The sequence below is a fragment of the Orbicella faveolata genome, unplaced genomic scaffold (assembly GCF_042242905.1).
Source record: "Orbicella faveolata isolate gen_17 unplaced genomic scaffold, um_ofav_v1 contig_35, whole genome shotgun sequence".
NCBI classification, from domain to species: Eukaryota; Metazoa; Cnidaria; class Anthozoa; order Scleractinia; family Merulinidae; genus Orbicella; species Orbicella faveolata.
The window spans coordinates 21,326,652-21,342,137 of NW_028301564.1; the positions used below are offsets into that span (position 1 = coordinate 21,326,652).

At 38.7% G+C, this 15,486-nt stretch overlaps 2 protein-coding genes across 2 annotated transcripts; both read right to left on the reverse strand.

Annotated features, from left to right (window-relative positions):
* Nucleotides 1-6,259: 6,259 nt before the first annotated feature.
* Nucleotides 6,260-7,315, reverse strand: LOC149103726 (neuropeptide FF receptor 2-like). The gene is made up of 2 exons (XM_089274240.1): nucleotides 6,583-7,315; nucleotides 6,260-6,323 (listed from the first exon to the last, which is right to left on the reverse strand). The coding sequence occupies exons 1-2, from the start codon at nucleotides 7,297-7,299 to the stop codon at nucleotides 6,312-6,314; spliced, it is 729 nt and encodes a 242-aa protein (XP_089130366.1). The 5' UTR covers nucleotides 7,300-7,315; the 3' UTR covers nucleotides 6,260-6,311.
* Nucleotides 7,316-9,058: 1,743 nt separating this feature from the next.
* Nucleotides 9,059-11,466, reverse strand: LOC149103727 (QRFP-like peptide receptor). Its single transcript, XM_089273452.1, has one exon. It carries the CDS (start codon nucleotides 11,102-11,104, stop codon nucleotides 10,031-10,033), a length of 1,074 nt encoding a protein of 357 aa, XP_089129578.1. The 5' UTR covers nucleotides 11,105-11,466; the 3' UTR covers nucleotides 9,059-10,030.
* Between the last annotated feature and the right edge of the window lie 4,020 nt (nucleotides 11,467-15,486).

The window sequence follows — 15,486 nt, forward strand, 5'->3', positions numbered from 1 at the left end:
ATTTTGGCCATTTTGGTTACAAATTGTGTATGGTCTTAGCACTCTAGTCTTGAATTGGGTATGTTTCTTAGCAGAAGCTACTTTTTCATCATTATCAATAGGACCTTCAACAAAAGCCCTTCATGACGTACGTTTATGGCAACTGTGTCAGCCGCAACGGTCATAAATAGGCTATCGAATTTTAAGTCAGGTCATAAATAGGGTAGCAAAAAACGCAGATTTTGGTCATAAAGAGGGTAAGGGTTTTGAGAATGGGGCCGCACACCCCTACTCAACTTTTCTGGAAGTACCCCCCCCCCCCCCCCATCCTGTGCCAATTACCGGGGGCCGAGGGCAAATCCCCTACCCCGCGCGCGCGCCGATCATTAGATTTGGCAAGATTTTCTCATTTCAATATCGTTAATGAAAAAGCCACCCATTAATTTTTTGGACTAGTGCAATCTTTTCAGTATGACCGAACGACGACAATCATTGTACCTTTTCAATTTTTATCTACCTTTCCTCGGAAAATATAAGGAGTTGCTAACTCAAGGGCGGAGGAAGCAGACGTGGACCTAAAATTCACTTTTCCTTTCCCGTTATCAGCCGTTCGTTTTTCATAGGAAACACAATGGAAGAAAATCAAAAGATGGGACCAAGAAACCTTCCAAAAAAACCTCCATATCGAAGCGCGTGCAGATGTTGAGAGGCCGATTTCTCACTTTGTGTTTATAGGACTACTACCCTTCCCATTTTTTCTGACGACACCAGAATTATAGGCCATAAAAATAGTTTGTCTTTGATTTCTCCGCCTCGCGAAACATATGGTTAAGTGATGGGACATGCACTCTTACTGGTATGGGACTCAAGCGTTGGTGCCCGGGAAGTACTCCCTTATGTTGGCTATGTAGGTATGGGCGGTCCCAAAGGGTCTGGTTTTTCAGCCGTTTTGGCCATAAATGGGGTATAATTATCAACTTCTTTCAACAGCAGCAGGGACGTCGGATCCGGGGGAGCTGGGAGGGGGCTTTATCCACCCCAATTTCAAGCAAAAAATACTTGAAATAGTAAGTTTACAAATATTTCCAGACCCTCTACAAGTAAGCGCCTATGGCGCTCGCTTGTAAGCCCCCCCCCCCCCCTACCCCTCCCCCGATTCAAAATACGCTCCTCCATCCCTGAGCAGGGGCCCTTGATTTTAAACGAGAAGCTCCGACCATGGGATTCAATATCACGATGCTCAAGGCCATGTGAAATCATTTTGAAATTCCCCTCAAAGCCAGAGAGCGGAAGTCTTCTTTAATGAACTTGTAAGCTAAAGGACATGGTGAAGGAATGGTATAAATAGATTCAGTAGCTCGTCAATCTCAGTGCAGCGTCGACAAGTCACAGTGTAACTGTCACACAAGCCTTCTCTGTTGTAAAAAAAAAAGAATGTACGGCCAGTGGTGTGGGCTGAACTACGGGCGAAAGGGTTTAATTGTATCTTTTGTTTAATTGCTGCTAGGTCCTATTCAGTGATGGTTATGAATATAAGTCTGTACTAACAATACTTTTGATTCAAGTATGTTAATGGTCGCGATACATGATATATGTAAAAATGTTATCACATATGTATTTTCTTTCGGCTATTATGATTTTTACAGACACCATGAGGATGTAACACTGATGTACGCCGGATGCGATATAACACCTTTAATAAAAAGCCTATCGCGTTTTAGGACAATTACGTTCAAAGTCCACACCCTCGCTTGAGTCCCATACCAGTAAGAGTGCATGTCCCATCACTTAACCATATGTTTCGCGAGGCGGAGAAATCAAAGACAAACTATTTTTATGGCCAATAATTCTGGTGTCGTCAGAAAAAATGGGAAGGGTAGTAGTCCTATAAACACAAAGTGAGAAATCGGCCTCTCAACATCTGCACGCGCTTCGATATGGACGTTTTTTTGGAAGGTTTCTTGGTCCCATCTTTTGATTTTCTTCCATTGTGTTTTCTATGAAAAACGAACGGCTGATAACGGGAAAGGAAAAGTGAATTTTAGGTCCACGTCTGCTTCCTCCGCCCTTGAGTTAGCAACTCCTTATATTTTCCGAGGAAAGGTTGATTAAAATTGAAAAGGTACAATGATTGTCGTCGTTCGGTCATACTGAAAAGATTGCACTAGTCCAAAAACTTAATGAGTGGCTTTTTCATTATCAATATTGAAATGAGAAAATCTTGCCAAGTCTAATGATCAGCGCGCGCGGGGTAGGGGATTTGCCCTCGGCCCCCGGTAATTGGCCCAGGATGGGGGGGGGGGGTACTTCTAGAAAAGTTGAGAAGGGATGTGCGGCCCCCTTCTCAAAACCCTTACCCTCTTTATGGCCTAAATCTGCGTTTTTTGCTACCCTATATATGACCTGACTTCGATAGCCTATTTATGACCGTTGCGGCTGACACAGTTGCCATAAACATACGTTATGAAGGTCCTATTGATAATGATGAAAAAGTAGCTTCTGCTAAGAAACATACCCAATTCAAGACTAGAGTGCTAAGACCATACCCAATTTGTAACCAAAATGGCCAAAATCGATACCCTGTTTATGATCCAAACGGCTGAAAAACCCTACCCTTTGGGGCCTCACATACAGATACCTATATAGCCCATATAAGGGAGTATCCCCCCGGTATCGCCCTCCCGGGTAATTGGTCACGTTACAACTTGTGTGACATTTTGACGAAGCCGGTGCAGCTTTCGGTGTATAAACGGCCCGATAAACGGATCCCGAAGTTTATTTTATGCGCTGTGCAAGATACTAGAAGACAAGCATCAAGCATAAAACAGAAGTAAAGCCCATCATTCATCGCAAAACATAGTTCCATTCAAGCGTGTCGTGTTCCTTCAGGTTCATTTCCCAGCGGCGATGCAACCGGCGAGTGTTCGTTGTTGTTGTTTTTCAAATTCGGGCATATAGCCCTCAAGCTCCCAGTAGTCTTGGCAGTAGTACAGGATTCAGTTGCCATTAAACGGTAAATGAAAACTTACGATTTTCTTCTTCTCCTAGTGCTACCTCTGCGGCAGAATTTATTGAAGGGTCAGGACGAGGGCTACGGTTAATTTCTGCAGACCGGTGCCATTATTTACCTTTGGAGTCTCGCAAGTCTTGAGAATTGATCAACTTTAACGCAACCTTCACCTCAAAACTGGATCTAGAGTGTACACAAGTATTAAAGGAAGCTTTTTGCCACTACTCAGAAGGTCAACAAACGAACCTGAACGGAAGAAGATGTTTTTTCATCGGGTGCTAAGGTTATACAAATGAGCTTTTACACGAGCGATGGCTATGTAAACACACTGACTGTGGCAGATTTTAATCTGTTCTCGCGTGCAATCCAAGGAGATACCCACCGGTTTGAACTTATAGAACGGCTTATTAAGGTATGAAATTTACTGTGATGTGCTTTGTAGGCTTCATTTAGACCCAACTTTTGAGATTTTCCCCGTCAAATTTGGCTAAATTTTAGTAGGTGATCAAAGGTCTCGGAGGAGGGTGTCTTCCAGCCTCGCTGGTAAGCTTAGAATTTTTCGAAAAGTTTCCATATTTCGTCAGTCAAAGAAATGAATGTACCTTAAAATTCGTATGAAAACGAAATTCCGTGAACTACATTTTTGGCGACGTAGCACGCTTCACAAAATCGGTGAATTTTACCTTTCTGATCACGGTCGGCAACCTCAGTTCGGCCAAACTTCAATTTTGGCTCGTAGCAAAGCAAAAATAAGGAATTGGAAAATAATAAATTGCTTTTTTCTAAATATGTGTCAAACCCTTTTCACTGACAAAAAATGAAGGAAAATTACTTTTGGACCCGAAGTCGAGTGGACCGCTTTTAGCGGGACTGCCACTTAAATTCCAAAAGGGCATTTAAAAAAAATAGTTGTTGTGGCTCACCTCCTCCAGGCAACATAGAATTTTAGTTATTTGACGTTGTTGTTTTGTAAAAGACGGCAAAGAAATGTACTAAGAATTATATCGCAAGCGCACAGTCATTGTATTGCTCTTTAAACCATTTGTTCAAAGTAGCGCTTTTTAAAAAACATGTTTCAACAGAATCTTCTGTCATCTTCAGTTTAAATTACAAAGTACAGAGTTGAATATATAGTGTACACAAAATGCTGAATGCTCACATATCTGCATGGAAAAATGCCGGGTGGTTTGGCCGACATAACAGGCATTAAAGCCCGCACACAAAAACTTGTATATTACACCCGCACGGAGCCCACGAGGGATAGGATCTTTCACACCAAACATGTTACTGATTTTGAATGATGAGAAAACTAACTTGATATCAATGCTGTTACAATAACATTTAGCAAAGTGGCGAACCCGAAAGGTTTCTCAAAATTTTAACATGTCTGCTACTATCCAGACCATTTGTTTAGTGGCATTCTAGTGCCCTTTGTGGTTTTCTTAAACTCCATCTGATCCATACCTATGTATCCCATGGGGTCTAAAGAAATATGTCAGAGAGAGCAGGAGTTGGTCTCAAATGCCCAGTTTTAAAATAAACAACTATTTCTCGAGTAGGTAAAGGAGTTCAAACCAACAACCCTTCTCAGACCAGCAGGGGGAGGTGCACATACTTTCTGAAACAATATCTTGGTAGAGATAGACAGGTGCAGGGCTGGGGAGGACAGCAAGGGGGGGGGGAGGGGGGGGAGGATGTTGGGTGTGAAAGTCTTGGAAGTAAGGAAAGAAGTTTGTTTGTTTGTTTGTTTGTTTGTTTTCTTTCTTCCCAAATTCTTTAACTGGACATCTGCCTGTTTGCAAAAATTTCCTTTTCAAAGAGTCCACAGGTAACCTCTCTATAGCGGGTGGGGGTGGGAGTGGAATACTGGTAAGGTTATAAAATAAAACAGAAATGCAAATTTCCAAGCGAGAAGAAAAAGATATTTACTCTACTCATCAAAACGTGATTACACTCTTTGAATCCCCAGCTTATCAATTAACTGAACTTACTCATAGTTTAGAATCCATTCAACCGTCTCCACTGACGGAAACCAAAAAAAATTCTTACCTTGCTTTTCGCACGGCCCTTCGATGCAGGCTTCGCACTTGAGTCTTTCCCGCGCTTATCCTCATGCAACCTTTGAGGCCCCTGGTTTTGAAGTTTTTCCTTTGGGACTGAAAAAAGATCGAATATCCTATTGATAAAAAATAATAATATTGTCAGCATTACACTAAACAAGCTCGTCGACCGAAAAAATTAACGATAAACGAACCATTTCAAGGCGTTCTTCTGCATTCGTGTATCGCGCTCCGTGTCATTCACGCCATCTTTGACACGCTAGTAAAAGTGGCCAGCGGTTTAAAATCTTTGTTCTGTTACGTGATGTGAAGTGTCTCTTTGTCATTCCCATGTCCCTCGCTTGGCCAAACTTTGTAGAATTAAGTGGAACGGGCGTACGGGATTGTGTGATTAGCCACTTTAAGTATATTTTTTTATTCTTTTGGTATCTATGTCAGATTTGTCTTCTGACAGATGAGTTACCGCTGTATATAGGCTTCCACAATTCGATAACCGATTCTCGCCTTCGTGAAAGTTTTGACAACTCATCCTCAGCATCCAGCATCCTCTCATTGTCACCTTGTATGTGGTATCCAGTCCTTCATCAACCTGGGAAACACTTTCCTTCGCGTCTCTCGAAAAAAAGATATCAAACTATCAGTGAAAAATGCTAATTATTCCCGTATTTTTATCATTTCCGCAAAAAGGATAAAGAATCGCAAAGCTAACAGAACACGTGGCGTAACGTTCAACTAAATTCAGACTAGCTTTAAACAACTGATGTCCCCGTCTTCAGAGGTATTCTATCTCTTGACTCTTAGGCAATATTCTCGCTCTCTCTCTCTCTCTCTCTCTCTCTCTCTCGTGGACAAATGTTACATAATTACCGTGTGTCGTCATTATGCAGGCTTTCGGAGAGATTCAATTCATAGTCACCTGTCAATTGTAATCCACGTTAATCTTCTCCATCCTTAGCTATCCTTTTTTCGTGGTTTATCATTATCTCTTTGGTGTTTTTCTATCTTAGTAAACAGCTAATTTCAGGTTTCGTTCGATTTCAAGTGAATTTCGTACGTGGCGAAAATAACTCAAAATACCGTGACTGAGCTCCTTTAAATGGAAGAAATATTTTTAAGCCGTCAGCCATCATTCTGAAACTTATTTAACGCTAGTGTAGGCGGGCATAAGATTTAACCATTTTTACCTTTATATATTCAACACTGCGTCTGACTAGATTTGGCTTGATTTGGTCTGGACTCATCTCGTTCTTGTACTGATGTGCTTACAACGTGAACTGAATTCAGTGCAAAACGGAAAGAAAACAGATTAAGCATACGCAGAGCTTGGGGAAAATTACTGCTAAATGCAAATAAAATTACTGGATTAATTGCCGTGCTTAGCGATGGCAATACTAAATAGGTAAAACCCAAAATTAACTTGCAGCTGTCTTTGTAAGAAAGTTCAGGGACCGTGATTTTGAGGATAAAGTATACACAATAAAAAGAATAGGTAACGAAATATGCAATAACAACGGATTTGAATATTTTCATTACATTTTGGTTTTGTCTGCTTCTGTTTCTTTGGAGGCTACTGTCTCTTGTATTGGTCTGCGGTTGCACTCTTCTCCTCAAAGACCGCACGATACGGAGATAAAGAACGATAATAATAATCAATGGTGAGACAGTAAACAACGTTAGGCCAGTTACAAAGTAGATCGTACTCGCCAACTCATTCCACACGAATCTACAGAATGTTTCATGACCGACTTTTTGCACACTGGAATGGTACGCCGCCGGGAAAGAGAACGCAATCGATATCAACCATGTGGCAAAGAGTGAAGCTGCCCTTGATTTGGGTGTAATCAGAGGTGCCTTCAAAGGAAATACGATAGCCACGAATCTGTTAAAAGCAATCAACACTAGGCTTAAGATAGACACTATGGTCGATACCAGTCTGAAATACGCTCCTACTTTGCATGCAGCAGTTGCCAGAGGCTCTTGAAGAAGACTTCCACTGCTTGTTATGATCTCATCAGTGAGGTACAGCGGCCAGATGGCAAAACTGGCAGTAAAATCGGACACCGCCATGTTGACGTAGTAATAGTTGGTGCTTGTCCTCAGACTTGGAGTTTTGTAAACTGAGAAGATCACCAAAAAGTTTCCTATGAGACCTGCTAAGCTGATTATAGCCATGGTCGTTGTAAAGAAAATGGAAACGGCGTGAGGGCACAACGCAGAATCATAAGGATCGGTTTGATTGAAGTTGTTCATGATGATGGTCTTCTTTACCTTCTCAGTTTTGGTTCAGCTACAACACAGTGAATAAGAGCAATAATATTATTAAATCGATAATGTTACATGCCTCCTTAACAAATACATAGATTTTTCCTTTGCAGCTTCGAAGAAGGAGTCAGTAGATGACAATCTTTCAGCCGTTTTTTTGAATGTACGTGGGAAAAACTTCTCCTTTAATTTTTGGTTCAGTTATTTGAAGAATGATTTAAAAAGGCCGAACCGATTCCGAAAAACCAATTTTACGTACCTTTGTGTAAACTAAAAGCTTGTTTTCGCTCTTAAACTGATTGCCTTCGATTGTGTTCAGCGAACAGTTTCGGGGCGATGGTAAAATAGTTCAATAACTTGACCCTTTTACAAAGTAGAAGATATAATATGATGGTCAGGTTGATATAAAAGTGTTTATATCAAGCCAAACTGTACTTACTGTTCAATACACAATACACAACAAATCACAACACTTGGTAAACAGTACCGCGTGATCTCAGAGTCCTTAATTCGCATTATCAAACACAGCTGTTACTCGTTTAAAATTTTATAAGCATAGCATTAAAATTTTACCAATATAATTCACTTTGAAATTCCCTATCTATCGGAAAATGTTTGATAACGGTTTTGTTTTGGAACTTACAGAAGACACGATCAAACCGAAACCTTATAATTAATTGTAATTGAGAGGTGACAGGAAATTTCAGTTAATACTGTCAAGGGCGCTTCCTATACCATATTATTTGAAGGCATTGAAGAAATTGCAAATTTTCCAACTTAGGGAAATCAGTGAAAATAGTAATAGCTTCTGTAGCGTATTCTAGTGCTCAGCTTAAAACTTCATAAAGCTAAGGACTAGTACAAAACTGTCATCCCATGCAAACAGCTATCAATGTCCGACGTTTGTAAATTAAACGAGGAATTAGAATTGGAAGATTTTGCAACCGTACGTAATGCAGTCATGATATTGATCAAGCAGGGTACGGCTTTTAATGCTTGAATCGATTTTATCTTTGGGCTTTCCTTTAAATAAAAAAAAAAAAAAAAAAAACAGAGAGAGCGAGAGAGAGAAAAGATATACTTGATTGAGCCATGATTTTAAAACTTGTTATAAATATTTTATAATTTTCCGCGATTTAGGTTTTTGTGGTCTTTCGCTGATAGTTTGTTTTAAGTTAAAAGTATTGACCTTATCATAAATTATACCTGCAACGTGGAATAATCATCATTTGCAGAAGATATGAAAGCAATATAGGCCATAAGCAATAGAGTGGTAGCCCTTTTTTGTCTTTTTGTACTACTAATAATTCATTTAGTCTATACTTAATCAGCATCCATTTTTATGATTTTTTCATCACAATTTACCCCAATGTTTCTCGGAATTGTATGGGGACTCAGTAGAAACACGGATTCTCGTGTTTTGGTGTATTAACCAGTTTACCCAATTCCGACCGGGTTTTTGAACTTCTGTTGTATAGGAAATCCGCACTCAAGGAATCAATGAATTGTTGATTATATTTTTGCCAGCTATAACAAATGAGAAACACCATTGTTTGTGATCACCTGCTATAAACATTGTATGCTCAAAGTAACTGAGTTTGTAAAGTGCGAACTCAAAAAGCAGAACTCTCTTCGATGGAATTTGCATTGATTTGTCTTTATCGTAAAAAAGTAGATACACAACGCTTAAGCAATAAAACTGTGCTAGCAATAAAACCAGACTAACACTAAGCATGAATTTTTGGGAACACTTTTATGCGACGTTAGCATTTTATTATGGCATCTATAAGTCAGAAATAAAACGCGTTCAAATGTGTATCCGTTTTTACAGCATTTAGCTAAATAATCAAATCAAAATCAAACACTTTTTTACGCGAAAAAATTCATGAAGCTATCGCTTATTTACATTGAAGCTTTGTGTCTTAAGTTAACCTATGTAAATTTAACATAGCATGCATTTAATTTTAAATCGGTAAAATTCTAATTACAAACAGGTTATAATACATATTATTAAAAGTTAGGGAGTGACTACACAATACAGGGCCGCTTTTGAAGGTGAATATATATAGTGGCTCGTTCAGTGGCTCGTTTGGCTTGACTAATTTGCAGTAGATAAAAGAAAGAAGAGTAATCTGTATATGGTTTAAGTCCCAGGTCTATATTTTTAATGGCTCGTTTGGCTCGGCAGTGAATGAAAGAACGAAGAATAATCTATATATGCATTAAGTCCTAAGTCTATATATTTAGTGGCTCGTTTGGCTCGGCAATGGATGACAAAAGAAGCAAACGAGCCAAACGAGCCTGCTCATTTGGTGGTCCTTTAAAAGTGCCCCTCTATTCTGTAGTTTAGCCATTTAGTTGGATCTTGAGATAATGCAATTCAAGAGTTTTCATTGGCTTAGATTAGCCATTATAGTATATGTGAGCCAATCTGAAACTCGCGCTTCTGGAGCTATTATTAAATACATCTCTGAAATGAGGCGTTGGTATTAACTATGGATATCAATGTTAATGGTCTGAACGACATTTTTAGACCAATTCCAGATCTGACCAATCCAAAAAATCTAAGCATCATTTCACAAAGCGTTTAGTATTTGCCCCGAAGAGGGTACTATAAACCACTCGGATTGTTAAATTATATGTCTTAATATCTCTATCCTATTGTTACCGTGGATGGAGGCAGCTCTTGGACATTCTAACATTCATGTAAAGAGAATATTCACTTCGACATGTCATACGCCGCGTTCTTATATGCTACTAGTTCTGGTAGAGTTTCATCTTGTTGCCGTGGCGCTATCGGTTTTCTTTTAAAGCAGGAACAGATTTTGCTAAACTCAAAAGGACACCGACTAGTTAAGGTATGACGAAAATTTGTGCTAAAAGCAAATAAAATTACAGGATTGGATGCTGTGCTGAGCAGAGGAATCAGATAAAAAGAAAACCCTTCCATCAACCTACACTTGTCCTTGATAAAAAGGCCAGGGGAAAACATTTTAAGAACCAAATAAACGAAAAACAGGGAAGACCAGGTAAATAACATAACAACAATGGATTTAAATATCTTCATGATGTTTTGGCTCTGTTGATTCCTTTTTCGTTGCGAGTCACTGCTTCTTGTATTGCATGCTGGGTTCAGCCTTTCTCGCAAAACGCGCATGATGCGAGAGTAAAGAACAATGATGGCAATAAATGGCAAAACTTCGAACAAGACCAGACCAGTCGTGTAAAAGATAATGAGAGCAAAGCCATCCCATTCAAATTTGCAGACTTTTTCTTGACCAACCGTTACTGTCTTGAAGTAGTAGAACATGGGGGTGCAATACGCCATCGAGATCATCCATGTTCCAAGTATTAAAGCTACCCTTAGTTTCCCTGCGATGAACGCGGCTTTCAAGGGGAACACAGTAGCGACGAACCTGTCTGTAGCGATCAATACCAGGCTTAGAACGGATACTATTCCCGATACCATTCTAAAAAATATCGCTACTTTACATTCAAAAGACGCAAGAGAGCCTTGAAGAAGACTTCCATTGTATGTTATGGTCTCGTCAGTGAGGTACAGCGGCCAGGTAGTAACACAGGCGAGAAAATCAGAAACGGCCATGTTGACGTAATAGAAGTTTGTACTTGTTCTAAGACTTGGAGTTCTGTAGACTGTTTCAATCACCAGTATGTTTCCAATGAGAGCCACTAAGCTGATTATGGCCATGGCGGTCGTGTAAAAAATGGAAACAGCGTATCGGCAGATAGGTTGACCATCGGAGCTGATGTTAGTGTAGTTTTCCATGTTCATGATTTCTTTTAAGCTTTTTCGATGAGTGATTACCTGCAGGAAGATATGTATGTACCAGTCAAGAAATGAATTATGACAGATAATTGGCAACACTCCATATTGTAATAGCTTCTTTCCGTGATTGTTTTCTGATGACTTTTAACGCCAGTTGAAAGCTTTGAATAGCTATCAATACATTCGCCACCTTGTACCATTTCTTTAGTCGCCGCTTACATGACGATGATTACATATAGCCTATTAACCAAGTGCGAGGGCGATACGGACCAGTACGGTCACGAGCAAGCTTTATTGATGAGAAATTTATTGTACGACTTAAATTGTTTAGGAAAAATGCCGCCTTTACGGATCGAAAAAAAAAAAAAAAAAAACACGTATCACAAACTCCAATAGAGGATAGACCAGAATTCGAACTTTCCTAGATTTCCCGAATTTCTCTAGAATATTTCAGAAAATAGTTCACCAAAAGGGTCTTTTCGACGAAATGAAAAAAAATCGAATTTTTGGTTCTGTCACAGGATTTTCCATATTTACAGGCAGTGGCTCTTCAAACTATAGCTCCTTGGTATGGAGAAACATGACTACTCGCAAAGCGAACTAACTAACGGCATATTAAACGTATGTTATGTATTTCTTTTTTCTTTTTTTCTTTTTTTCATGAATCGATAGACGGGGGTCTGAAACACTACGTTCCTTTGCCTTTTTTGTCATATAAACAAATATCTTTTGGTGCAATAGAAGACGTTAGACTGTCATGACACTGAGACAAGGTAATCTTCTGCAAACGTAACCTATCTGGCCTGAACGAGTTCACAAACCATCGCATTGTTCGATATATACTATACTACTACACTGTCTACATGAGAGGTTGCTGATCTCATCTATTACTCAGTAATATCAAAAATAAGTGAAAGAAAACTTGTATAAAGAACGTGCAAATATTTACTTGAATAATTATCAGAGTTCAAATTGTTGTCAGAGTGTTACTCATTTTCTTTAACTATTTCCCTTATCTATTTCAGCTTCTACATTGCAGCTAATGGAAATATTTCATCGTTACATACACTTTGAGGTAAAACTGTCTGTCTTACTCACCTCTTTGATTTTTAGACCAAGGGCTAGGTTTTTGTGCCTGCAAAATTATTCCCTTCTCGTTTTCAATTGATATTTATTCAGCCAATGGAATATGTTTTATTTATGGTACATGAATGTGTAGGATGAACTTAGCTTGGTAGCTTGAGGCGGTACGAAACGAAATAAGTATAAGTATTGCCCAATGACTATTAAGATGTTCGTCACCAGCCTTGCAAGAAAAAAAGTAATTTGTTCTGAGTATAAGAACTAGCAAGTGGTCTACGTATGAACTCTTTGTAAACAATATTGCATGATCTTAGCGTGTGCTAGTCTCCTTCAAGGCCTGGAGGCACAATTTCTTTCCAGATAAATTATGGACTAATTTCGAGCGAAATTTTGAAAGACATTGTTAGTTGCAATATAATAACAATATTAAAAAAAGACCACTGTCTTCAAATTACATAACAGGAGCATATAGGAATGATCAACTTTAAGTTGTAAACAAATTATTGTGATTAATCTTTGGCGTCTGAAAATAGGAAACAAGGACTTAATAGAAAAGTTTAAAAACACCCGGGATACTAGCCATGCAAAGGTGTTTGCTCTACTTAAGGACGTTCGCGCGAAATTTTTCCATTTTTTTTAAAATTTATACTGCAGTCAGAGAATGAGTTGACTTGTGTCAGAAATGCAAAAAAACAAACAAACAAACAAACAAACAAACAAAATTGGGGGTCACCGAATTCGTTTCAGAGATAAAGCATGTGGAAAACTACCCTGATTTTGAAGAAAAATTGGCGCACGTAATTCAGCATGGTCTACAGGAGTTTATAGTTAAAAATATCGAAGGTGAACCAAGGGAGGCAAACAATATTAGCCATATTTTTGAGAAGTGGGTCTGTTGCGTAAATAATTCCAAATGTTGCCAATATTTTCGCAAAACTTAACCCTTTAAAAGGCATTTGAAACCGTTGCAAAGATAAACGAAGAGCTAAAAAGAACGGAATTCGAAGGTGTATTTTACAAAAAAATTTAAACTTCTAATCGATAGATTTTCTTCATTTTTTCGCTAAACGTAGAAAATCGATAGAGAAAATTATCTATCAAAAGAAAAATAGGGGTCACCGAACGTCCAAGATCGTAAAATCCGGGCAAAGTTATAGGCATGGCCAGCTGCCCTATCATTGTTCATTTCATTACTTAGCGTGCTCATCGATGCATGACGTGGCGTGTGAATTTGCGTACGCAGTAAGGATGCGCAGAAACAATTATCGTGAATGTCCTTAATCAATAATCTAAGGAGTTATATGTATATCTGATGGAGTTGAAAGAGTTCAAGCACTTTCTTTCAATAAGCTAAGCCATACTTGAAAGCTTCTTTCCCGTACGTACTAAGTTTTCAATATGAAATATGTTATCTGTTGCTGTCTCATAAGAGGGGGACATGAGGATTTGCGGTGTTGCGGTGTTGATGTTTTTTTAATGCGGTGATGCGGTGAATAAAATCTCAACTTGCGGTGTTGCGGTGATCTCAAACCCTACGGTGTGCGATGTTTGTGTTTTTCACGCTGCGGTGTTCGGTGAAATGAATTTTTTGCGGTGCTGGGGTTTTTGATTTACCTTTCTCAAACCTAAATTTGACCTAAATTTAGCATGTAAACTTCGTTAATCGAAGCTAATTTATGACAAATATGTACCATTGACGGTGTTTCGTTGACTTTCTTGCGCTGATGCGGTGTTCGTTAATTTTTTTGCGGTGCTGCGGTGTTTAGAACCACCCGATGTCCCCGTGTCATAACATTGAAAACATTTACCTTGTACCCTAACAAGGTAAATATCGTAAAGGCAATATTGGCTGTATTTATCCTAGAAGATGTTTAATAATTATTTCTCCTTTTTATGTCACGAATTACGTAGAGAAAACATTTTATCTTAGAATCATTAAGTGAGGGGAAATGAAGCTGAGAGAAATAATAACAGATAATTGGCAACACTCACATTGTAATAGCTTCTTTCCATGATTGTTTTCGCTGATGTTTGACGCTGGTTGAAAGCTTTGAATGGCTACACATATATTCGCCAACTTGCACCATTTCTTTAGTCCCCGCTTATATGACGATGATTATATATATCGTATTAACGAGTGCGAGGGCGATACTTAGAGAATATCCGCCCGAGGTCTTGACAGTACAAAAAAGACCGAGCGCCAGTACGGGCACCAGCAAGTTATATTGATAAGAAATTTATTGTACGACTTAAATTGTTTAGAAAAAATGCCGCCTTTACGGACTGTAAGAAAAAAAAAAACACAGACACACACACATTCACAAACTCCAATAGTGGATAGACCAGTGTTTCTAACTTTCCTAGATTTCACATATTTCTCTAGAATATTTTAGAAAATAGATTAACCAAAAGGGTCTTTTCGACAAACTAAATCGAATTTTTGGTCCTGTCATAGGACTTTCCATATTTACAGGCAGTGGCTCTTTAAACTATGGCTCCTTGGTATGGAGAAACATGACTACTCACAAAGCGAACTTACTAACGGCATATTACGCGTATGTTATGTATTTCTTATTTATTTTTTTATTTATTTTTTTCATGAATCGATGGATGGGGGTCTGAAACACTGCGTTACTTTGCCTTTTCCTTTTTTTGTCATATAAACAAATATCTTTTGGTGCAACAGAAGACCTTAGACTGTCATGACACAGAAACAACGTAATCTTCAGCAAACGTAACCTATTTGGCCTGAACGAATTCGCTAACCATTACATTATTCAATATATACTATACTACTACACTGTCTACATGAGCGGTTGTTGATCTCATCTATTACACATTAATATCAAAAATAAGTGAAAGAAAACTTCTATATAAAACGTGCAAATATTTACTTGAATAATTATTCGAAAGTTCCAATCTTATGTCAGAGTATTACTCATTTTCTTTAACTATTTCCCTTATTTATTTCAGTTTCTACATTGTAGCTAATGGAAATATTTCATCGCCACACGCACTTTGAGGTAAAACTGTCTGTCTTACTCACCTCGTTAATTTTTAGACCAAGGTCTATGTCTTTGTGCCTGCAAAATTATCCCCTTCTCGCTATGATACTTATTCAGTCAATGGAATATGTCTTATTTATGGTGCATGCAAGCACAATAGTAGGATGAACTTTGGTTGGTAGCTTGAGGCCGTACGAAACGAAATATTGCCCATTTTTTTTTCAGAATGACTGTTTAGATGTTCGCTACAAGCCCTGCGAAAAGAGTGATTTGTTCTGAGTAACAGCCAGTGCGCGCGTG